Consider the following 26,943-nt stretch of genomic DNA (forward strand, 5'->3'; position numbering starts at 1 on the left):
TCCGTGCGCCCTGGATGTTCCGTGGAGTGCACTCCCTGTGCCATTTGAAATTCTGCTCTGGTACTCAGATATATCTTGAAGGTGAAACCCTTCAAGCTTTCTGTTAAAATTCTGAAATGAAACTGTCTGTGCTGCCCCCAACTAGGAGGCCGCTTCCAAGGAATTTCTGTCCAGGCTAATAGTACAGAGAATGTAAATTCTATTTCATTTCCCCCTCGTTTCTTGTAGGGTTGATTGGTTGGTGGAAATGGCTGGCCGCCAGTTCTGGGAAAGATTCCAGACCTGACTCCGATTAACCCTCTCTGCTGAAACTCTGCTGGAAACCCAACTCACCAGCAATTGCCATTAATCTACTTACTAATTAAGCCAATTCATTTCCAAAGGAGAAAAATTCCTTTCTTTAGCCAAACTGATGGGAGGAAATCTGAAAGAAGCGCCAAACTGTGTAACTGTAATTCAGCCAAGGACTGCTAAAACAAGGTGTTGATATATAGCAGCAGATTTAAAACAAGTTTCTAGGGCAACACTGCTTTAGAGACGGTGGCATATAGTGCACAGTAGATGAAGCTCGAATAATGCTCTCCGGCGCTATGCCACCCCACGGACTTGCGTCCAGAATAACACGTCTCTCTCCAATTAAATCTTGTGCCGTTTACGCACAAATAAATCGCCTCTCTAGCTTTCTTTCACACCAGAGTCTATCAGCTTTATGTGACAGTTACCACAAATATATTTCTTGAGACTTAATAAATCGCTCTAGAAATCTGTAATCCAGAGTCTGAAACTGGGACTACAGGCAGGGCCTAACCTGTAGTTCGGGGAACAGAAAGGAACGAGCTGAACGTTACGCACGTGAGAAAGCGGACTGGCCTTTCAGCAAATGGTACCTGACATTCTGGAAAGAATAATACGTGAATCATGGCCTTGATACTGACCGGGAAGCAAAACTCCAAGGAGTTTCCCACTTACCAAAGAATTGTTTACAGCTTTTAAGATAAGGCTGGGAGCCCAGTACCGACGTAAAATAAGAGCGGACCGCCCTAGAGGAAATTTAAAATCCCCTTGGACCAGGCCTTAAGGCTCGCCTTCATGGCGATGAGGGTGGGCAAGGAGGCAGCAAATCAGTTTGCCTTTGTGTTACAGAGAGACGCTGGTTGGAGAAGAGAGGGGGTGGAGGTTTAGTGCCTCAAACTCTTTAATTGAAGTCCGTCCCTCCCCACCCTAAGGCTTTGGGGCACACTGCTGAGCCCAGGAAAGCGCCCCAGTGGATTTGGCAGCCCCTCGGAGTTCGTGTGTCATGTTCACCCAGCATGAGCGAGCACCTGCCTTAAGGGCTTGGAAAGGTGCTCACAGTGGGCGCACGTCGCGTCCTCTTCACTTCAGGTGCGGGTCGGTCGCGAGTGAGTCTACATCATCTGGGGAGACAGACCTGCGATGTTAAAAACGCCTGGGCGGTAGTATCCCTTGTCAGGGAGGCAGGCCTTATGCCGGGAAGGGGAGGGCCCACTCTGTGGGTCCGCTCTGCGCAGCCCAGTGCCCTGCCCCATTACTCAGTAGCATCCATATCGTTCACTGGGGTGTTCTGGGGTATCGATGGCTTCTCCAAAGGCTCTTCCTCCGGCGTTTCTGACAACCTCCCTAAAAATATGGCAAAACGAATAGATGTGAATTTTGTTTTACTTGCTATACACAAACCACTTCCCACTTGTCACGCAGAGCTCTTTGCCTCATGTTTAGTGGGTCCTCCCAGCTCTGGCTCCAGCTGGGGTTCCCTTCAGTGACCTGAAGAAGAGGGCTGGGAGGGTGGGGGAAGGGGAGGTCAGGCGGTCAGATGCTCCTTGGCCTTCAAAACAGCTTGCATCGGCCAAGTTTTCCTCTGAGACGGTTTTCCCGCTGCCCTAGACTGTGGAAATGGTCTTAGGAGCCTGTGACCGAGGTCAGTAAATGACCTTCTGCTGAGGGCCACTTTCCTAGAATTAGGAGCAGTTGTAAGAGAATTTTAAAAGGCAGTGTTTGTCTTGTGCTTGGGCCCAAGGACCTAACTAAGATTTAAATTTCCATTTGCATGTTCAGTCTTTCCTCCATACAAAATAGAAAATTCTGCATGAGAAGGAAAAGAAACCCTATTGGCAGGGAGGGGTTCTGAAGTTGGGGAGTAGGGAGGTTCCCCCCCCCCCAGGCTGTGCTCTCTGCTCCGTAGGGAGGGACATTTACCTGGTGTGTAAATTGTGAGGAAAGCCTTGGGGGTCTGAGACAGGAAAGCCACAACATGGGATGTGATGTTCCCGCTTTGAAAGGGGGACAAAGGCCCCGAGCTAATCCCAGTGAAAGCCAGGAGCGTGGACAAGGCAACAAAGAATTGCAGCCTGTGGTCACCGGTAGGTGTCAATGTGGACACTTAGAGCCGGGGCGGTGGGAGAGGGGGACACAGAGACAGGCTGTCATTCCGAGGCTTAACATGAACAAAGATAAAAACGTGACAACCTCGCTTTTCAATGGTTGGGAGGTTCAAAGTGGAGTGCTAGGGAGTCTATCTGGGTCAAGTCTTTTCTGAAGCAGGGTCTTTCTTTTCTCGAGTCAAGTATCAGCCAGGGAAGTTCTGAGGCCCTCTTCCCAAGGTAATTTTTAGTAGGAAAAGAAGAATTCTTCAAAATAATCTCCTACTCCACCCACTTGCCTAAGGCAAAGAGATGGAGCTTTCGAGATTCCTAGACATCGTGTGGAAGGTGTTTTCTGTACCCCAAAGGCTCAAGTGGCTGCATTAAGCCTTTCTGAACTTGAACAGCCTACCCTAAACTTTTTTTTTAAAGTTCGTGTATTCTTTTACACATTTAATGAAAAGAAATAACATTTCCTTTTATGAAGCTGGGTGTATGTGTAGATGAATCTAGGGGTGCCATAATTTAGGAAATATGCATCTGACAAAGACATTTACCTAGGATACCATTGAAGGAGTAATGAACACCTGGTAGAGTTAGTACGCCCATGATTTCAGGCTCACTATTAGAAATCAGCAGACAAGGCATTTGCCAACAAATGGATCTCCTCTATAATCTGGGAAAGGTAATCAGGAATCTTCCGCTAACGCAACTGATTAGCAAAGACTCTCGGAGAATTAGCAAATGGAACTGACAACAAATTATGTTTATCCTAAGAACTCAGAAATGTTGTTGTCTTTAAATTCTGCCATCAAAACCAAAATACAAGTTTAAAAATCACAATGTAATAAAATTCTGATTTTCTTTAGTTGGAATAAGTCTCCTAAATAATCAAAAAAAAAAGGATGTAAATATCCTTAAAAGACTAATGACATTTCACAGGTAATGCAATTTAGAAAGAAACACTTCCATGTTTTCTTTTCCAACAATGTGCATTTTTGTAAACTGCTATAAATTGCAATTCAAAAGCACTGATCTCGCCATCCCCAATCATTTTTTATACTGATCAAATGAATGCAGATACTCCCATTTGGGAGGGGCGACATGACATTTCCCTTGGCAGTTCTAAACAGGTCACAGACCTTTCACAGACCCTAAGGCAGTGGGAGGGAGCTCTTTACTAAACCGTGTAACCAAATCAAACCAATGGTTACCCCTTTTCAAAACCATTGGAATGGTTTGCACAATGCTATTCACATAGCAGCACAGAAACTGAAAGGTCATCCAATGGAAATTTCTTTCCTTTTGTTTAAACTTGCAGAGCTCAAAAAAGTCATACTTTGAAGGAAAACAATTACATGTACTATGAGACAAATCATAGGCAATACACATGCATGCTTATTGGCAGAACACGGCAGAGCTGTAGACACCCATTGGTATGCATATATATGCACATGTATGTATGTATATGTATGTATATTTCTTGGAGATGTTGCTTTGTTTGAAACCTTGGGCACAAAGACACAACATGGCTGCCCTGGAGGTGACCTATGGCTTTCAAGTTGCTTGAACACATCAGAATTTCCATTGTTAGGGTTGATTAATTGAAACTGATAAGTTACCATGAATAAAGATTGTTTTTCTGTTTAATGTGGTGGGCCTGATTTGGTAAATGCCTCATTCATGTAGCTTTGCAGTGCAGCATATGGGCAAGAGTCATTCAGTATCACAAACATATACAATTTATTATGCTTGTATGGGCACAGCCAAAAGGCCTTTTTATTTTAATGACAAAGTTTCAATGAAAAATTCCATTTAAAGAGTCACTAGTAACATGAAGTGTGATTTTGTAATTTACACTCAGAGTTTCTATCTTTGAGTTGCTGTGAGTAAGTCATTGGGAATACAGCAGAATTTATCTTAAATTTAGCAGGCATATGAAGAGAAAGCCCTTCATTATCTGATACCACCTGCATGCCATACTGTCGATAAAATTACCATAAATATTTCACCGAGATGCCACCAACAGTAGCTCTCCCTGCCCAGTTTACAACAAAATGCAAAGGAGGTTGGTAAATAACATGCCAACTTCCTGATGTCTTTTTTTATCTTAATGAATAAAACCAGGAGACAATACTTAAAAATAATTTAAGGACCATCATGTGAGACACCCACGGATTTATGAAGTTTTCCAAATTTAATTACTGTTCTTCAAAGCTGGTGTCACTTTTTAAAGTGTTAGCCAAATAAAGACTGTCAGGAGTGTTTACTGATAAAGGTAAGGTTTCTAATTTTTTCATAATGATTTTGGACAGAAACTTTTTTTTCCCCTTTTTCATATAGGCCGCTCGTGTAATCACCAGGAGAGTACTCACAAAAAAATATGAAAGACATGCAAATGAGCTAAAGGAAAGACTGTATCGAGCCATCAAAGAGATAGTTACCATATTCAGCTTTTAATGTCTTATCAAATAAATTCTCTGGTCATTCATGTCCATGAAACAGTTCAAGTTCACCCAACATTTCTCAATTAGATTAGATGGCTAATCTCAGTTCAGCTCTTCTCGAGAGTAATCAACCACATTGGTCACAGTTGACCACTGCTAGTATGTGTCTCATAAAGGACTGGGTGTCCATTGGAAAGCTAATCAGTGCACCGTCCCTTGTAAAATTCCCTCCCTGCATTTGGAAGTGATAATCTGTATCTAATTTTTAAAGAAAAATTTACTCTCCTTTCACTCTTCTGAGGCCAATTTCTTTTCTGGACCTGAATAGAGATCATTGGTGCAACAGTACCAAATAGCTTTGGTATGTGGATAACAAAAACCCACCTCTTTGTAGAACATAACAAATTATGCAATGTTCACAGATGCGCTTCCCATTGTGCCTTTTGTGAGAAAATGAAGACCCAACTCTGTTCCCCACCCCCCTCTTTATGAAAGACTGCGCTGCCAACGCAATCTGTCCTAATCCTAGCAAAAAATAAATACACGTAATAGGGCAGCTTAGGCAGTTATTTTTAAAGTGGTTTTCATTTGGACTTTCGGTCAATGTAATTTCCACAAGTAGGAATTGGAAGTTCCAAACAGCTATTTATTCTGACAAACGGGCAAAAGGCTTGGGGCCTAAGGATGAAAATGTTAACTGTTTCTCTCACCCACCTCTGGAATTTGGGTCTTTTGCGGAAATGCTGTTTTCACACAATTTCCTGCGTTTATAGGTTATCGAGGAAATTTAGTAATTCTTCAATGATAATTTTTAAATCTACACACTAAAAAGATTTCACATTTTGTGTCTGTATTTTGGCTTTGGATTATCCTTTTCCCCCAGAATTTTTGGGCTGTAATTGACAGACAGCACTGTGTAAGTTTAAGGTGTATGGCGTGAGGACTTGACTTAGATATATTGTAAAATGAGTACCACAGTACATTTAGCTAACATCCATCATCTCATAGAGATTTTTTTTTTTTAAAGTTCTTCTCCTCGTGATGAGAACTTTAAAGATCTACTACTCTCTTAACTTTCAAATATAAGCTCAGTGGTGTTAATTCTGTTCTACGTCACATCCCCAGTGGCTATTGATCTCACAACTGGAGTTTGTGTCTTTTGATCAACTTTCCTCCAAGTCTCACTCCCTCTTTTGTGGGGAGAGGCTATAAAATAGAGAATTCTGACTAACGAGTAGCAATTTCTGCAGATGTGCTGAGGAGCACAGAGGAGCATTCTCAGGCCCACCCCTACCTAGCCGAACAGCCTTAAATCCTGGTATTTCTTTTATTGGATGTCCTAGTCTTTGAATGTCAGACTTAGAGTACAAATTCCAAACACTAAGAAGACTCTCTGCATCCTGAGTGTCTAGCCCAGGGCTTCGCTTATAGCAGGTGTTCATAACATCTGTGCAGGGGATGAATGAATGGAGTGACAAAGAGAAGGCAAAAACCAGAAAAGTAAGCAGTGTGGCTCCCTTGGTGTCCACGGCCTTTGCAGTTCCCTCGCCATTGACTCTGGTCTTGGTCATCCCGTTTGCTTTGACCAGTGGGACTGGAGCAACTGTGGTGCCAACAGAGACTTAAACAGCCCCTGTGCACTGGAGCTTGCTCTCTTTTGCAGCTCTTGAGAACCCGAGACCGCCGTGATCAGAAGACTGGGTTTGCCTGTTCAGTGATGACAAATGCAAGATCTGGCTACCCTGTCGCCCCATCAGCGAGGCAGCAGGAGGCCATCAATGGCCAGCTAACCACGGGAGATGAGTGAGTGCAGCAAGACCAGGCAGAAGGCCTGCCACCTAGGTGAAGGCATGTATAAAGGCACTGAAGCATGGAATAGCATGAAATAGCAGGGAAAAGCAAGTCGTTTGTTATGACTAGATCAGAGAGCCCAAGTAGGGGAGAGGCAGCTATTATGAAAGCTCTTATATGCTCAACTGGAAAACTTGATTTAATCCTGAAAGCCCTAGATATCTATTGAAGAATTAGGCAGGGGAAAACAAAGTGTGCCAAAGTGAATCAAAAATAAAATCTTCAGTGACTCCAACACATAATACTTAGAGTACGGGCAGAATTGGGTAACCAGGACAGGCTGAGAAGAATGCTCTGGGCAGTAGGAGGAGAATGAGAACAGGTTGGTGATTTGGAAATCAAAAGGAGAGCATCTTAAGAATTAAGGGAGGCTCATTAGTAACAACACGCTGGGCTGGGGTGGGGGGAGTGCAGTCAAGTGAGAGAAATGGAAACCATTTTTTGCATTTGAACAATTCTGAGGACCTGGGTAAGAGCTGTGTCAGTGAGATGTGAAGCCAGAAGACAAGGGGAGTGACTTGGAGAAGGGCAGAGAAGGGGACAGCAGGGGAGAGGGCAGGTTCTGATTGCTCTCTGGAGGGCTAACAGTTGAGGTAGGAGGACCAGAAGGCACTTGCTTGAAGAAGAAGGGAAGGAAAGAGTAAGAAAAGGAGCTGTGGACATGTTTATAGGAAGAGGGCACTGGGACTTGGTGGGACGGTTTGGTCTGAGGACAAATTGGGATTTTTGAGTTAGTAACTGAAGTTCATAACAGTAGAAGTCTGAGCAGCGTGAATTTCAGATTCACTTTTATACACATTCCTTGATCACTTATAGCCGGAGTGTTGGGCGAATTGATACACAATTTATACACAGGTCTTTTCACATTCAACTCCTTAATATTAGAAAGTATTTGGAAGCTCGGAAGAAGTAACTTTCTAATTAATCAAGGGGAAATGTCTCCTTTATAGTCAAAATTAATAGCAGAACATGTAAGGTAAAGTGGAAACATAAGGTCACTGAACTCATTTGGGACAATGGCTGTCCATCTATTTATTGTGGATGCCATGGAAGTCATTAAGTTGCCATTCTGTATTAGTTTCCTACGGCTGCTGTAACAAAGTAACATCAAATACAGATGTTAATTCCCTCACAGTTCTGGAGGCTGAAAGTCCAAAATCATGGTGTTGACAGGACCATGCTCCCTCTTTGACTCCGAGGGGAATCTTTGCCTTCTTCTCCTAACTTGCGCATCGATCCTTCATGTTCCTTGAGTTGAAGCCACATCACTCCATTCTTTGTCTCTGCCATCACATGGCATTCTCCCTGTGTGTCTGTCCAAATTTCCCTCTTCTTAGGACACTAGTCATAATGGATTAATGACCTAACAACCTCATCTTGATTGCATCTGCAAAGACCCTATTTTACAAATAAGGTCACAGTCACAGGAAATGTGGGTGAGGGTTTCAACATCTCTTGGGGGACACATAGTTCAACCCATAAAGCATTCTTCTCTGGAAAAGGTAACTCATTGCTTATTTCACAGGCAGAACATCAGGAAAAAGGACTTATACTAAGATACAACAGAGATTTTTTAAATGTTTCATTAGAAAACATAAAGAAATAAAAGGCATCCAAATAGGTAAGGAAGAACTAAAACTCTCACTAATTGTAGATGATGTGATACTATAGATAGAAAACTCTAAAAACTACTAGAACTGTTAAATGAATTCAGTAAAATCACAGGATACAAAATCAATGTACAGAAAACTGTTGCATTCCTATAACTAATAGTGAAGCACTAGAAAGTGAAATTAAGAAAACCATCCCATTTACAATTACACCAAAAATAATAAAATATCTGGGAATAAACTTAACCAAAGAAGTGAAAAACTTGTACTTTGAAAACTGTAAAACACTGATAAAAGACATTCAAGAGGACACAAAGAAATGGAAAAGCATTCCATGCTCATGGGTTGGAAGAAAAAATATTGTTAAAATGTCTATACTACCCAAAGCAATCTACAGATTTAATGCAATCCCTACCAAAATATCAATAGCGTTTTTCAGAGAACTAGAACGAACAATTCTAATTTTTTAAAAAGATTATCTTTATTTATTTGTCAGGGGGAGAGAGAGCACAAGCAGGGGGAGCAGCAGAGGGAGAGGGAGAAGCAGGCTCCCCGCTGAGCAAGAAGCCTGATGCGGGGCTCGATCCCAGGACCCTGAGATCATGACCTGAGCTGAAGGCAGATGCTTAACCAACTGAGCCATCCAGGCATCCCCAAACAATTCTAAAATTTACTTGGAACCACAAAAGACCTCGAAAATAAAACTGGAGGTATCACAAGTTCAGATTTCAAGTTATATTACAAAGCAGTAGTAATTAAAACAGTATGGTATTGGCATAAAAATAGACACATAGATCAGTGGAATAGAACAGAGAACCCAGAAATAAATCCACAACTATATGATCAACTAATCTTCAACTAAACAGGAAAAAACAATTCAATGGGAAAAAGATAGACTCTTCAACAAATGGTGTTGGGAAAACTGAAAAGCCACATGCAAAAGAATGAAACTGGACCACTTTCTTTCACCATACACAAAAATAAACTTAAAATGGATTAAAGACCTAAATGTGAGACCTGAAACCATAAAAATCCTAGAAGAGAACACAGGCAGTAATTTCTGTGACATTGGCCATAGCAACATTTTTCTAGATATGCCTCCTGAGACAAAGGAAATACAAGCAAAAATAAACTATAGGGACTACATCAAAATAAAAAGTCTCTGCCCAGCAAAGGAAACAATCAAAAAAACGAAAAGGCAACCTCCGGAATGGGAGAAGATATTTGCAAATGACATATCCAATAAAGGGTTAGTATCCAAAATATATAAAGACCTTATACAACTAAACATCCAAAAAAAAACCCAATTAGAAAATGGGCAGAAGACATGAACAGACATTTCTCCAAAGAAGACATACAGATGGCCCACAGACACATGAAAAGATGCTCAACATCGCTGATCATCAGGGAAATGCAAATCAAAACCACAATGAGATATCACCTCACACTTGTCAGAATGGCTAAAATCAACAACACAAGAAACAACAGATGTTGGTGAGGATGTGGAGAAAGGGGAACCCTCTCTCCTACACTGTTGGTGGGAATGCAAACTGCTGCAGCCACTCTGGAAAAGAGTATGGAAGTTCCTCAAAAGTTAAAAATAGAACCACCCTATGATCCAGTAATTGCACTACTGGGTATTTACCTCCAAAATACAAAAACACTAATTCAAAGGGATACATGCACCCCTATGTTTATTGCAGCATTATTTACAATGGCTAAACAGTGGAAGCAGCCCAAGTGTCCACTGACCGATGAAAGGATAAAGAAGATGTGGTATATATACAATGGAATATTACTCAGCCATAAAAAGAATGAAATCTTGCCATCTGCAACAACATGGATGGAGCTAGAGAGTAAAATGCTAAGTGAAATAAGTCAGAGAAAGACAAATACCATATGATCTCACTCATATGTGGATTTTTTTTTTTTTACTTTACTTTTTTTTTTAATGTAAGCTCTCCACCCAGTGTGGGGCCCAAACTCATGACTCAAGATCAAGAGTCACATGCTCTACATACTGAGCCAGCCAGGTGCCCCTTATATGTGGAATTTAAGAACCAAAACAAAGAAACAAAGGGGGAAAAAAGAGACAAACCTAGAAACAGACTCTTAACTATAGAGAATAAACTGACGGTTACCAGAGGGGAGATGGGTGGGGGGGAGGGGTGAAATAGGGGGTGGGTTTGTTTTTTTTTAATTTTTATTTATTTTTTTTGAGAGAGAGAGAGAGAGAAAGAAAGAGAGAGGGAGAGAAAGAAAGGAAGAAAGAAAATGAGCCTGAAAACAAAAGTTCCAAAATACACGAAGGAATAGAGTGCTTATAAAGACAACAGCAAGATGAGTTATGAGAACATGAATTCACTCCAGATAAATTTTAATTGATAAAATAGTCTGACAAAAACTTTGAAATATGTGTATGTACCAAAGAAATAATTGATAGTATCCATTAAAAAAACAAATTATGACACAAAACAGGCCAGAATAAAATAAGAACTAGTGGCTGTGAAAAAGAATCAATTTATAAAGTCACTAAAATGAGACACTTAAACATTGGGCACAGCTGAAGAGAAAATTAGTGAATTATAAGGTAGTATTGAGGAATCCACCCATATGCACAACAGAGAAATAAACATAAAAATTAGAAAATTTAGATTAGATCTATAGAGATGAGATAGGTGCTTTCAAAGAAAATAATGTAGAGAAGGTTGTATAAACAATATTTGAAAAGATAGTAGCTGAGAAATTTCTAGATGTAAAGAAAGTTTCAAATAATCAGATCCAGATTGTACTCTGAATACTGGTAAATATAAATATACCATTGAGTATATTCTAATAAAAATAAACTTTAAAAGCTGCTATAAAGAGGGGCACCTGGGTGGCGCAGTTAAGCGGCTCTTTTTTTTTTTTTTTTTAAGATTTTATTTATTTATTTGACAAAGAGAGACACAGCAAGAGAGGGAACACAAGCAGAGGGAGTGGGAGAAAGAGAAGCAGGTTCCCCGCTGAGCAGGGAGCCTAATGTGGGGCTCCATCCCAGGGCCCCAGGATCATGACCTGAGCCGAAGGCAGACGCTTAACGACTGAGCCACCCAGGCACCCCGAAGCATCTGACTCTTGATTTCAGCTCAGGTTATGATCTCAGGGTCTTGAGATTGAGCCCCATGTCAGGCTCTGCAGTCAGCCCAGAGTCTGCTTCAGTTTCTTTCCTTCTCCCTCTGCCCCTCCCTCCCACTCTCTGTCTCTCTAAAATAAACGAATAAACATTTAAAAATAAATAAATAAGAGCGCCTGGGTGGCTCAGTCGGCTAAGCGTCAGTCTTCAGCTCAGGTCATGATCCCAGAGTCCTGGGATGGAGTCCTGCATCAGGCTCCCTGCTCAGTGGGGGGCCTGCTTCTCCCTCTGTCTGCTGCTCCCCCTGCTTGTGCTCTCTTTCTCTCAAATAAATAAATAAAATCTTAAATAAATAAATAAATAAATAAATAAATGCAAGCTATAAGAAAGAAAACATAAAATGATCACAAATGATTGACAAATTGACAATAGACTTCACATAATCCTGAGCAGAGACTCAAAGGCAATGGTATAAATAACAAAATGTGAAGGAAAAATAATGTCAACTTAGAATTTCATATCTCACTCAATTACCATCAAGAGTGAGGTGAAAATTAAGGAAAACAGAATTTACCATCAATAGGGCTTCACTAAACAAAGTATTGCAGTAATAATAATTTTTAACATACATATACAAAAACATACACATATACATAAATATATACACTAAAACAAAAGAAATACAGCTTATAAATTTTTTGACATCAACCATAGCAACATTTTTCTAGATATGTCTCCTAAGGCAAGGGAAACAAGAGCAAAAAAAAAACCTACTGGGACTACACCAAAAATAAAAGCTTTTGCCCAGCAAACTATCAACGAAAACAAAGGCAACCTATTGAGTGGGAGAAGATATTAGCAAATGATATATCCAATAAGGGGTTAATATCCAAAATACATAAAGAACTTATACAATTCAACACTAAAAAAAAAAAATCTGATTAAAAATGGGCTGAGGAACAGAATACACATTTTTTTCAAAGAAGACATACAGATAGCCAACTGACACATGAAAATACGTTCAACATCACTAATCTTCAGGGAAAGGCAAATCAAAACTACAATGAGATATCATCTCATACATGTCAATATGGCTAAAATCAAAATGACTAGAAATAACAAGTATTGGTGAGGATGTGTAGAAAAAGGAACCTTGTGCACAGTTGAGGGAAATTGTTGGTTCCTCAAAATAATAAAAGTAGAACTACCATATGATCTAGTAATTCCACTACTGGGTATTTACTAAAGAAAATGAAAACACTAATTCAAAAAGATATATGCACCCCTGTTTATTGCAGCATTATTTATAATACCCAAGATATGGAAGCAACCCAAGTGTCCATTGATAGGTGAATGGATATATATATATAATGGAATGTCACTCAGTCATAAAAAAGAATGAGATCTTGCCATTTGTGACAACATGGATGGACCTAGAAGGCATTTTGCTAAATGAAATAAAGCAGATAGAGAAAGACAAATAATATGATTTCTCTTACATGTGGAATCTGAAAACCAAAATAAAGGAATAAACAAACAAAAAGCAGAATCAGACCTATAAATACAGAGAACAAACTGATGGTTGCCAGAGGGGAGGGAGTTGGGGAAATGGGCAAAATAGGTAAAGGGGAATGGGAGGTCCAGGCTTCCAGTTATGGAAAGAATAAGTCACAGGGATAAAAAGTACAGCCTAGAGAATATAGTTAATGGTATTACAATAGTGACACTTCAGAATGTGTCCTATTAAGAGAGAAACAAGAGAAGGGTACCACTGACTGCTCTATTCAACATCATAGTGACAATCCTAGCCAGTGCAATAAGAAAAGAAAAAATAAGTGCTATAAAGATTGGAAGACAGAAGTTTTTAAAATTATAGATAATGTGATTATCTAAGTGTTGAGACATTCAGACGAGCTATTAGGATCAGTAGAGTTCAACAAGTTTGTTGGAAACAAGATGAAAATACAGAATCCAATACTCAACAATGATAAACATAGAATTCATCAAAGAAATCAAACTACCAAGAGTTTTTTTCATGGATCTTGAAATGGTAAACCTAAAATTCATAGGAACCAAGAAAGGCTGGGACAATTTTGAAGAACAAGACGGAGGAAATTGCTGAGCCAGATATCAAGTTTTATTTTAAAGCCAACGTTTTCACAACTCTGGTATTAGAACAGAAAGGACAAATAAGTCAATTGCACAGAATGGAGAGCCTAGAAAAAGTCCATACTTGCAGGGAAGCTTGGCTAATGTCAGACGCAGCATTACAAATCACGGGTTTGGGGAGGTGGATAATGGTGATAAGGTAATCTACTATTCTGTTGGAACAAAAAAGCTGGGCTCCAAAATCATTCCATCTACAAAAATAAATTCTGCTGCTTTAAAGCACCTAAGTGTGAAAATCAAATTGGCAATATTTTTAGAAGACATTATGGATTAGTTTTATAAATTTAGAATAAGAAAAATTTTCTAAAATAGATAATAAAGAACAATTCATAAATTAAAAGGTGGAAAAATAAAACTAAGTAAAACTAAAAAAACTTTGGTTTGACAAAAAGACATCTCAAAAGCAAAGTTGAAAGACACACTACAGACAATGACAAGGTATTTGTGAAACATGTAACTGACCAAGGGCTAATATTCTGAATTTATAAAGACTCCTACTAATCAATCAAAAAAGGAAAAACAATCAAATAATAAAAAATGTTCAACTACTAAAAACAAGCAATTCACAGAAGAGGAAGCCAAAATGGTCGATAAAAAAATTTATTCTCACTGGTTATCGGGGAATTTCAAATTAAAAAATGGGAGATAATTTCACACCCATTAGATCAGCAAAAATTAAAACCTCAAGTGTTAGTAAGAATATGGAACATATTCATACTACTTGTATGAATCTAAATTAGCATAACCACTTAGCACAATTTGAGAGCATCTAGTAAAGTTAAAGATGTATATACTCTTCAACTCAGCAATTCCATTTCTAGGAATTTACTGTAGAGAAATTCTCCCCCTTATGACTATGAAAATGTTTATAGCAGTGGTGTTTACAATGGCAACAAATTGAAAATCTTCTAAATTCCCATCAGCAGGAGAATGAATATATTGTAGAATATCATACAATGGAATATACTATACAACAGGTAAAATAAATGAACTCAAGATACAGCAAAGTACTGTAATTAGATTTTTAAAAACATAACATTCATGAGGAAAAAAGAATCTATACATTCCACTATCATTTATATAATCCTTGAAAACATGCCAAATGACATCGTGTGTGTGTGTGCGTGCGTGCGTGTGCGCAGAAATATAAAATATACAAAATCAGGGCAGTGGTTACATCTGGGGAGGGAGGGAGGGAGGGAGGGAAGGAGGGAAATAGTTACCAGGGAGCTTCAACTCAATCTTCACGGTTTTCTTTCTTTTATGAATCAAGCATGGCAAAATCTAACAGAGCCAGGTGTAATACAATCTTATGTTTTCTATATTTCTAATATTTGAAATATTATACAGTAAAACTTAAAATAGTTCCTACATTAAATATGTCCATGAAGAAATTAAGGCTTTCCTCAATTCGTTCTTACTGACAGGAAAACACAAATAATAAAATCATTTTATCATTTTTTTGTCACCTCTCGCTTACATTGTGTGGAAATTAGTAGCAGACAACACGCTTCTCCCTACGACCTACTTTTTTCTATGCGTTTGTTTCTTTTAGGATGAGAAACCTACATTAAAGAGGAATGAGGAACATAGCGAGGAACGTAGTAATTAGCTGAGGACTGGAGTCCACTGCTATTTCTTTTTTTCTTTTAAAGATTTTATTTATTCATTTGAGAGACAGAGCACGAGCCAGGGGGAGGGGCTGTGGGAGAGGGAGAAGCAGACTCCCTGATATGGGGCTTGATCCCAGGACGCTGGGATCAACCTCCAATTGGAAGGCAGATGCTCAACCGACTGAGCCACCCAGGTGCCCCTCTGCTGAAATTTCTATACAATGATGCAAATACCCGCTTTTCTAATCTTAATTTATTCCCTCAGTTTCCAAACTTGGGGTACCTCCAGTTGAAAGTAATATTCATATGGTACCTTTCTCACTCAAAGATGTCATTTCTAGCTCAGTAAGGGTGCACGTGATATGCCCACAAATTTGCATGAATCTATACCCAATATGTTGTCACATTTTGTGATTTCTGTAACAGAACCATTCCTAAATTTAAAAATTAATACATACTGTCTCTGCAGTATGTATTAAACCCTTTCTCGATATTTTGTTATCACCATAATGGCTTATATGACTTATAAGACCCTTTAATTAACAGGGCAGCAACCAGGCAGCTAAGGTTTGGGATGCAATTAGTGGTCAGGAGATCCAGAGAGGCTGCTGGACTCCTCTCGTGGTCCAACATGTGAATAACAATGCGCACCAGAAAGTGTTCTTGTCTCATGCTTTATGCTTTGAAGAGCTCTCAGTACCAGTTTGGGGCACAATTAGGAATGTGTTTAGTGGCATTTATTAAATGAAACATTGCCCACAAATACTTAAAAGTATCACTAGACTAAATTAATACAAGACAGTCCTGACATCAAATTAAGAAAGTACTTTTAAAAATATGTATATGTCTTAACCCTCTTTTCTGCTCAGTTTTTACAATCTTACAAATTCAAAGTAATTTGCCTGCTTACTTATTTCAAAGATTAACACTGTGTGTTCAAAGGATAGATTACCTTTCATTTTCCTTTTTCACGTTTTTCAATCCCCTCTCCGACCGATGGACAGAGCCTCAGTTAGATAGAGAACCTCTGATTTTTGTGATTAATTCTCTAACCCAACTGGTCATCTTGACTCTTTTCTATGTCACTGAGAATTCACAGTATTTGGAAAGATGTTTTAAGAGACACACTGCTAATCTTCCAGGCTTTCATTACCATCTAATATCCTAAATCCCATGGCTTGAGGACAAAATATCTCTAGAATATAGGCATGAAGAGCAGGAAAAATTCCTAAGGATAGGTAGTTGAGATTAGCTCAAATCTCAAAGACAACGATGACGTATAATAACATAGACATACACTGAATGAATAGTAGGTAATTGGTGATAATAGGGAAATAGTAGAGAAGTTGATGGCAGTGATATCGTTAACACTTACAGACCCCTTAATATATTATGTTTAGTAAATCAGCTTAGTCCTGGTACTTAACTCATATTTATGGATTAATTATTTCTTCTAACATTTTTAATAGCCATCAATTACATGTTAAATGATGTTATAGTTTATGCAAATATGTAGTATATATAGTAATATTATAAAATATGCATTTGAATATGAATTTGAAAACCTCACTAAATTATATTAATTACAGTTAAAATCTAGAAATGATATACAAAATGATGTTAACACTATGCCTGAAATTTCTTTTGCTTTTTATCTTTTATTTAAGTTCCAATTTCTTATGTGAGTTTTAAAATTATCTTTGTGTTAAAAATAGGGGCCACTGAACTCCACTTTCAATATTTATCTTTACAAGTTGGTGGGAAACACATTTAGAAAAAAATACTTTTCAAGTCCAGAGCTTCAAAGGGTGAAAAGAATGGTTTTTGACTTATTTCAAATATATTGCGATTGTTCCACTATTCTTTAAAAGCCTTTAAAATCACCTGCTTGATGTTTCTTCCCTCAGAGTCTCAGAGAATGAACAAAACAATGTAATCTAGGTTTAAATTTGGGTTTCTCCTGTGCTTCAGATATTTATGTTTGAGCTTTCTCTTACTGACAAGCTACTTAAAGGGTCAGTGTTACTTTGAGGTTTTATCTATGAGATTCGTGTCTTTGGGGCTCATTAAGAACATTGCCAGAGATTACAATGTCAATAGCACCTAATTACTGGACTGTGAGAAAGGTCTTCTTGAGTACATTCGATCTGCAGCAGTGCACTGCACACAATGGGCAGCTCAGATCCCAAATTTTATCACAGTTAAGTAGCAAACAAATTAATAATGTTACTTGGGCTCTCTTGGGATCATTACTACTGCGTAAAAACTGCTTTGAAATTTTGCAGATAGTATCATACCTCGTTTTTTATTCCCTTGTATTAACAAGGATATATTTATCTGTCTCTCTCTCTTTTTAGCTATTTATCTCTTTTTCTACATTGCATGAGTGACTCCCTGTTGTTCTCTTTAGAATTGTTTGGATTAAAACTTGCAACATAACAAAAAGTCATTTTCAATCTGTTTAGAAAAGATGTATCACCTCATATAACATTGTTTTAAAACCATATTTTATTTTTATTTCACTGTTTTCAAAATATCTACTGCATATTTTGATACTAATGATCAATTCTTTTCTTCTACTTATGTTGGTAGAAAAATAATTACTGAAGAACCAGAGGAGAGACTGGTTCTTTTAAATCACTAGACCAGCCTAATGCTGAGGACATTATGATCCTTGTGCGGTGGGCTAAAAGGTAGGTTTGCAGGCTTTATTGGGGGGACTTGGGGAAAATATGATCAACAGCTCAGGAGGAAATAGGGGTTAGCTAGGCACATAACATATATCTCACGTAATCCTCATCACAAAGCTATGAGGTGGGGTCACCATCCCCATTTTCCACAGCAGAGGAATTTGAGATGATGCCAGTAAATAAGTGGTTGGAGCTGGGATGGGAACTGAAGTCTGTGGGCCTCCATGGCCTCTCTGCTACGTCCCATATTTTCCCCTTGTGGTTAAGAATGGGGCGACATGTCATGCATGAGACTTGGGGCAAGTCAATATAATCGAGTGGTGACAAGCCAGGGCTCTGGGGCCACAGTGTCTGGGCTTGAATCCAGCTGTGTCTCCTGTTCATGGTATAACTCTGGTAGCCTACTAACCCTCTCTGTATCCAACTGTCTCCTCCGTAGACTGGGGGGAAAGCAAGAGCACCAACCACCTACGGTTTTGTGAGGATTAAAGCTAAAAGGTGAAAGGCATTTACAGTAGCACCTACATCCACTAAATGTTAGCTATACATAAGTTTTAGAAGAATCTTGTAGTGTGAAAGAACAACCCAGGAACCTCTTAGGTTCTTTGATGCAACACTGAGGATCCTGTTAACAGGGAGGCTAAATATTCAGTAAGTACTTAAAATATTAATATTCTATTTACATATTCTAAAAAATGGAACTCAATACAATGGTGACTTTAAAGAGTTCGGTTCGGGGTCCATCACCAGATAGGTTACAGTAATCCCCCGTGCTATAGAAAATAATAAATATTTGTCTATAAATCAGGTACATACTAACCATGTGGCTAAACGCCTCTTTAATAATGTATTTGTGAATTAGTGCTTGAAAATACTAATAATGAATTAAACTATTTCCTAGGGGCCTGAAGGGGGCACTCAAGCATGTGAAGTATCTAAGAAACTTGGGGTGACTTGTTTCATGAAGATGATTTGGTCCTTTGAACGTCTAGTGTGTATCCCATCCAGTAGCCATAACCTGTGTGCTAATGAGATTCACTTACTCCCTGAATTAGCAAATGTGTAATTAACGTATTCATTTCTATTCATTAAAAATAGAAAATTTATTTCTAGTAAATTTTGGATTAACTGGAATCCACTTAACCAGAAACTTTTGTTCACTGGATTATTTCCCCCACACTATCTTCATAGGGAAGAACATGGCATGTCCAAGTTGTATCAGAGATTTAGTAAAAGAAATTTCAAGGTTTTGCCCAGAGGCACTGGGTGCGACCATTGTCACATACATCCTCTCTGCGATGCAGGTTGACATTCAGAGTGATAGCGCTTTGTGGCGGACTACGAGATTCTCGATCATGAAAAAGCATTTACATTTGATTTTATTTAGTAAGGGAAAGGAGGGACTAATGAACTGTAGGAGGATTTTCAGTAGACAGGGTAGAAATAACTATCTTTTGCATTTTCAGTGCTGAGGAGAGGGAGTGATGCTTGTTTCCACTGGGGCTGCCTTGCATTTCAGGTGGCCATCAAGTTTCATTTGTACTACTTCAAATGGACCTTTGAAAAATGTTTTGCTTGGCTGTGGAAAATCAATATTGGATGCAAAATGCTCCACTGAATCTTTTGGGGTATGGAATGTTGCTGTTAATTAAACTCTCTCATTTAAATGTCAGGCCAACCACAGGTTCCAAATTCAACCATCTAGATTTTGATGATAAATCATGAGAGTCTCTTCTCCTAATACATTACGGTGTTGCAGAAAAAGCTTCTCTGTTGCATGGAAGCCCAGAAGAAAGGTTTCTCTCTGCTAAAACAGTCTAGTCTTTCAATTAGCAGCGACCAATATTCAGAAATGCATATTAGCATTCTTTGATTCGGCATATCTATGTATTAGTTTTATAAACTGGCTGAAAAAACCCCATGCATTCATCCAGAATTCTAAATGCCTCAGGATAACAAAAAGAAGGAGATGTCAATCTAGACTAAGTACCCATTCTGTGTGTGAACCATTTTTTCCAACAATAAAGATTCTTACCTTTTGATAAAGGGGAGAAAAATATCTGATCACTGACTACATCCATGTCCTTGTCCATCTGCAGGTAAAGTAAAAAGTTTCATTACTGAGATTGAAGAATAGCAACCAATTAAATGTTTAATAGAAAAAAAAATCTACCTACCAAAGGTGTATGATCACTTCCAGAAGATGTAGAACCTGTTATCAAGTTCATTTTAGACTGCACAAATAAAGGTTTTAATTTCTGAAAGACACAAAAGGAATGTACTGTGTTATCAAGGGGAAGTAGTTATCAAATCAAATGGATAGGAGGTTCTTCGGTTCTTAATTAACCAAGATGTGAAAACTAAGCTCCTGATTTATTTGTTTAAATATGGCTGGGGAAATCCTTTCCTTGAAACCCATGGAATAGACAGACCCTTTCCTTATTTGGGCTACTCTGAGAAAAAATTCAAGAAAAATGTTTTCTTCAATGGCTGTTCTGACTCTGCCTTTTTCTTTTCTTCTCTTCTCTTTCCTTTTCTTTTCTCTCCTCTCCTTTTCTTTTAAGTACAGTTGACACACAGTGTTACATTTGTTTCATGTGTATAATTTAGTGATCTGACCAGTTTGCATGGTATGCTATGCTCATCCCAAGTACAGCTACCCTCTGTCCCCTGACTCTTCTTCCTTTTGATACTCTCCACCCCACTGGGGTTTACAACATGTCCCTGGCCAGATATCACGGGGTTTGTCCAGCACCTCCTCGCTCCGGGCGACTATGGCAGTAGGGGTCCTCTTTCCCAGGAACTGAATGGTGAAAGCCCAGAAGCATCTCTTCTAGGACTTAAGGAGCCCCAGCATGCAAGCAGAATTGTCCCTAGCATCATTTATTGCCAAGTAAATGACAACAATAAACATGTGTGGGTGAAAAGGACCAAAGGTACACTAAGCGTGTTTATCAGAAAGAGGCCTGAGGTCCACGGATGTACCCTGGTGATGTAGATGAAGTTTTCCCTCTTCAAGGCTTCTCTCTTGTTGATTTGTGTGTGTGTATTTTTCTATTCTCCATAGCACCCCCCACTCTCTTTTTGTTCCCACCCCAAGGAAACAGTTTAAATATTTTATGCGTATCTTTAATTTGGATATGTTCTTGCAAAAATACATACTGTTGTGCATGCCTTTTAATTTACACTAGTGGTGTTATGTGCTATCCTATTTTGTTGATTCTCTAAGGCATAGCCTTCTGGTATTTTAACAACCCCCAAATTGGGATGCATCTTGCAATAGATGGAGTCTCACAGAATAATTGGCAGCACTTTTCTCTCTTAGAGACTTAGAAAGTCTTAGTACACCTTATGTGTTCCCACTTCTCTTGCTAAGTACTAAGTACTTTCACTAGTACTATGTTTTTAAGATCCATCCATTCTGCTATGTATGCCTAAAATCTAGTACTGCCCAGTACATAGCACTGCAGCCATGTATCTGCCTCCTTTTGCCCCTCTCCTCTCCTTTCCAGGCCGCCATGCCACCATCTGTCACCAGCATCACCTCACAGCTTCCTAACCTGCTCCTTTCCCCCCAAGCCCTCTGTAGCTGCCAGAGTCATCCCTTTAAAATGTTAACTGAGATTGTCTTATTCCTCTGCTCATTAAATTAAAAAACAATTTTGTAAAACTTCTGTGGAGAAAATTATAAAACTCTACTGAAATCAAACCTAGACAAAAGAAATAGCATGTTTATGGATTAGAAGACTCAGTACTATAAAGATGTCAATTGTACCCAAACTGATCTAGATTTAATGCACTTCTAATCAAAATCCCAATTGAATTTTTTGTTTTGTTTCTTATGTTTCTGGGTTTTTTTTTCCTGTGAATATTAACAATCCAATTCTAAACTTTATATGGAAATGCAAAGATCAACACCAGGGTAGGGGTATTTGCCTTATCAGAAAAAGACTTATAATAAAGGTAGAGATATTAAATTAGCGTCATATTAGTATAAGAATAGACAAACGGAACAGTAGAACAGAATAGAGTGACAGAAACAGATTATTACATATGTGGACCCTTAATATAATATATATAACTGGTGGAATTAGGTATCCAGGGAGAAAATGGACTTTTTAATAAATGGTGCTGGTTCAGTTGATTTTCTGTATTAAAAGAAAATGAAATCAGACATCTGCCTTTCTATACACTATCAATTCTAGGTGTGTTAAGCTTCTAAATATGAAAGGGAAAGGGGAAAAAATTAAAGATCATAAAGAATATATTGTGACTAAAGGTTAGGTAAGGTCTTAAACAAGGCAGGAAAATGTGAAGGCAAAAAGGAAAATATTATTAATTAAATTAGCATCAGGATTAAGAACACTTATTTGTGAAAAGATTCCAAAATACCATCCAAAACAGGAAGAAGACATTTGCAACACATATAACTGACAAAGGATTAGTTTCCAAATTATATAAAGAATTCCTTAAAAAATTTTTTGTTCATAAAAAACTTCTTCCTTTCCAATTTGTTTGCATTTTATTTCTTTTTCTTACCTATTGCTTTGGCTAGGTACTTCCAATACTATGTTGAATAAAATGACAAGAGTGGACATCCTTGTCTTGTTCCTGATCTTAGAGAAAAAGCTTTCAGTTTTTCACCATTGAGTATGTTAGCTGTGGGCTTGTCATATATGCCTTTTATTATGTTGAGGTACATTCCCTCTATGCTTGCTTTGTTGAGAGTTTTTATCAAAAGTGGTTGTTGATTTTCTTCAGAAAATGGAATGCTTTTTCTGCATGTATTGAGATGATCATATGAATTTTATCCTTGTGATGTATCACATTGATTGATTTGAAGATGTCAAACCATCCTTGCATCCCTGGCATAAATCCCACTGATCATGGTGAATGATCCTTTTAATTACTGAATTTGGTTTGCTAATATTTTGCTGAGAATTTTTGCATGTAGGTTCATTATGGATATTTGGCCTGTAATTTTCTTTTTTTGTGGTATCCTTGTCTGATTTGGTATAGGAGTAATGCTGGCCTCAAAATGTGTTTGGAAGAGTTCCTCCTCTTGTATTTTTTGGAAGAGTCTGGGAAGTATTAGTATTGATTCTTCTTGGAATGTTTGGTAGAATTTACCAGTGAAGCCATCTGGTCCTGGGCTTTTTTGTTGTTGTTGGGAGGCTTTTGATTACTGATTTAATATCCTTTCTAGTGATCATTCGTTTTTTTTCTAAGATTTTATTTATTTATCTGACAGAGAGAGACACAGCAAGAGAGGGAACACAAGCAGAGGGAGTGGGAGAGGGAGAAGCAGGCTTCCCACGGAGCGGGGAGCCTGATGTGGGGCTCGATCCCAGGACCCTGGGATCATGACCCGAGCCGAAGGCAGACGCTTAACGACTGAGTCACTCAGGTGCCCCAGCTAGTGATCATTCTGTTCAGATTTTCATTTCATAATGATTCAGTCTTGACAGGTTACATATTTTTAGGAATTTATCTAATTCTTATAGTATTTCTATGAATAAATAAGTGTAAGACAACTCAGTAGACACAAAAGGCTTAAACTTGAAGCACTAACTCAAAGAGAAAACCTGAATGGCTAATAAACATATGAAAAGATGATCACATTTATTAGTAGAGAAATGGGGAAAAAAGTTACAAACACACACACACACACACACACAAACATGCACACACCCCAAAACCACAAGAAGAAACCATTACACAATCACGAGACAGACAAAAATTATAGTCTGACAATATCAGTGGTAGAGACAGCAAGGAGCAGTAGAAACTTTCATCCATTCCTGGTTAGAGTGTTAATTAGTAATAATAATTCGGAAAACGATCTGGCTTTACCTTATATAGCAGAAACTGTTCATCATCCCTCAATATCTATTCTCCCTTTTTCTTTTGGTAACATTTTCATTGGGTATTTGGCCACCCAGTTTTCTCAGTCTTTTGCAGTTTGATCAGACCAGTGGGATATGAGTGGAAGTGATGTATGCCATTTTGGGGTCATATACTTAAGTACTAACATGCTTGCCCTGGACTTCCTCCTTCTGCAGCGTACACCCACAGACATGGAGTTAACCAGCTTTCTTGGTGTGGATGGGGGAAATGGCAGAGCAATGACTGAAGGAACCTGTGTGTCATCAGTACTGTGGAGTACTGCTCACTCCCCTGCCTGGAGCTGCTCTTTTCATCACTGACCTGAGAGAGAAGTAATCTTCAATCTTATATAAGGGAGCATATTTTTGTCATAGCAATCATATTCTTCCATAGACTTGAACATACCAATACTTTATGACCAGAAATTCTATTATTACTATAAAACCTGGAACAACTGGGTAACCTGGGTTGCTCAGTTGGTTAAGCATCCCACTCTTGATTTCGGCTCAAGTCATGATCTCAGTGTCCTGAGATCGAGCCCTGCATCAGGCTCCACACTCAGTGTGGAGCCTGCTTAGGATTCTCTCTCTCCTTCTGCCCCTCCCCACCTGCTTGCACTCTCTCTCTCATCTCTAAAAACAAACAAACAAAACAAAACAAAACCCTGGAAAAACTGCTACATATGTGTATTAGATGAAACTAAAAGAATGTTCGGGACAATGATGTTCGTAATAGCAAAACAGTGAGATCTAACCCAAATGTTGATCAGCATAAGTTGTGGTCTATTCAAGCAATAGAATACTCTCGGTGGGTGAACTACAACCACAAGCATCAACATGGATGAGTCTTAAAAGCATAATGTTGAGAAAATGGAACAAATCACCGAAGAATACTTACATTTTTTTTCACTTATATTCTTTAATTTATAGAAAGTTGAAAAACAAGCAAAAGCCAATGATATATTGCTTCGGGAGAGAGGCGCAAGTGACAAAACTATCAAGAAGAACATCAGGACAGTGGTCTCTGGGAGGTAATAGAGAGGAATGCAATAGGTGGGCTTCTGTAATTTTATTGTATTTATGGCTTGGATCCTGGGTACATAGGTATTCATGTGATCATCATTCTTTAAGTTGCACATATGGATTCTCACTCATTCTTTTTGTGCACATGGTTATTTCACAGAAAAAAAAAAAAGAAACCAAAAAAATCAGAGTAGAGACAAAAGGGATTCTTTCATACTGAGCCTTGATACCACATTAAGAGTGTAAGAGTATGGAAACTTACACTGGGGATAAACAGGCCAATATAAACAGGTTTGCATATAATATGAATAGATTGCTAACCACACAATAACAGATTTAAAATCAGTATCTAAGATAGTAATGATTAGACCTAACATGGTACACAATAGAATACTTACGTAGAGTAATGGTTTCTAACCTTCAGGCTGTCGTAGGACACATAAAAATGGTATTACTTGCAGGGAGCACTGGGGGAAGTGGACAAGGTTGCTCATGGACTTAGAGAGTGGGACAGGAGTTTCAGGCTACCCCAGTCATGGCCCCATCCCTGCCCCCTGGAGGGCCAAGGACAATCACTATCTCAGAACTCTTAAAACAAGTTTGGGAAATTCTGATGAGAGGCACAGACTGGAAGGGTTTCCTAAAAATGCCAAGGAAAAGAACAAAGAGAATAACATTACATTAAAAAGAACATGTCAACTATGGAGGACAGAAAATAGATTTTTAATTTATCATAGTGTTTCTGAAAAAGAAACAAAAACAAATCCTGTAGATGCAATCATTAGAAGTGTACATAAGAAACTTGTCTGGGTTGAAAAAAAAAAAAAAGATTTAGATCTATAGATGAGAGTGGCTCATTTTATTCAAGGGAAATTAATAAAATAACATGTGTTAACTCATTTCCTGGTGACACCTTTAAATTTCAAATTTAAAGAAAATAGCTTATAAACATCCACTGGGGGAAAATAAGCCAAATTAATTAGCAAAAAACAAATACTAAACTGGCTTCAGTCAGGGCAAGGCATAACAAAGTGAAGATAATGTTCCTTCCACAAAAAAAGAAACTCAAAGGAATGATCCTGTTTATAAGAAATAAATCAAAATTAAGAACTAAAGAATGGTAGAAGTCATGATTTTTTTAAAAGATTTTATTTATTTATTTGAGAGAGAGAGAGAGAGACAGAACCCAAGGAGGGGAGGGGCAGAGGGAGAGGGAGAAACAGACTCACCGCTGAGTGGGACTCTCGATCCCAGGACCCTGGGAGCATGACCTGAGCCCAAGGCAGACACTTACCCAACTGAGCCCTCCAGGAGCCCCCAGAAGTCATGATTTTTAAAAGGCTAAAAATAAACATGTAAATGTAGGTACAAATAACTGCTATTCATACAGTTACAAAATGAAAAGCAGAAGTTAATCAAAAATACTTTCATGTGATAGAAAGAATCCCATAGTAATAATGCAGTTCTCTAAACAGAATAAAGTTAACACAGACTAGAAGAAAAGGAGGGATATACTGATGCAATTAAGGCTGAAATGAAACTTGGAGGAACAAAACCATGCATAAGCCCTTGTTTTACCCAGAGCGGGTAGGACTCAGACTTGTTTGGTTCTTGCTGTTGTAACTGCAGAAATGTAATTCGATTTTACATTAAAGTTTACCATTACAATACAGATAATTAAAGCAAGTAAAATGTGGCTCATCTTACGTAAGCCAGGAAACAAAGAAAAGAACAAGCAGTCATAAAATAAGGTGACAAAAACCCCAGATATATCAATTATGCGGATAAATGCATGTAGTTTCAGTTTTCATATTAAAGGTAAATGAGTGTCAGGTTAGATATAAAGAACTAACATCCCATCATATTGTTATTTATATGTTCACAACTGAAGGAAAATGACATAGCAATACAAAATTTGAGCAAAGATAGCAGCAAAATACAGAGAAGAAGACAGTATGGGTAACAAAATTAATAACAGACAAATTAGAATTCAAGGCTAGCAAGAACCTCACAGGCCATGAATGAAAGGTATAATCCATAGCAAAGACGTGACAGTGAAGAGTCTCCCTGAGCTGAGTGAGAAAACATAATAATACATAATATAAAGCAAAAGCTACAATCGGGGTGAGCTTTTACTTGCTCACTATATCTACTAGCTTGCT

General features: G+C 38.4%; 1 protein-coding gene across 1 annotated transcript in view; it reads right to left on the minus strand.

The window, feature by feature from the left end:
- Positions 1-1,212: 1,212 nt before the first annotated feature.
- The window catches only part of C6H10orf67 (chromosome 6 C10orf67 homolog), a 159,794-nt gene continuing 134,063 nt past the window's right edge, over positions 1,213-26,943 (minus strand). Inside the window, exons 19-21 of the mRNA XM_078075241.1 lie at positions 20,051-20,131; positions 19,909-19,966; positions 1,213-1,638 (exon numbers count right to left, since the gene is read on the minus strand). Coding sequence (XP_077931367.1) covers positions 1,547-1,638; positions 19,909-19,966; positions 20,051-20,131 — 231 coding nt within the window. The 3' untranslated portion in view covers positions 1,213-1,546. The remainder of the gene's footprint in view (positions 1,639-19,908; positions 19,967-20,050; positions 20,132-26,943) is intronic.

This window comes from Halichoerus grypus, chromosome 6 (assembly GCF_964656455.1).
Source record: "Halichoerus grypus chromosome 6, mHalGry1.hap1.1, whole genome shotgun sequence".
Lineage (NCBI taxonomy): Eukaryota > Metazoa > Chordata > Mammalia > Carnivora > Phocidae > Halichoerus > Halichoerus grypus.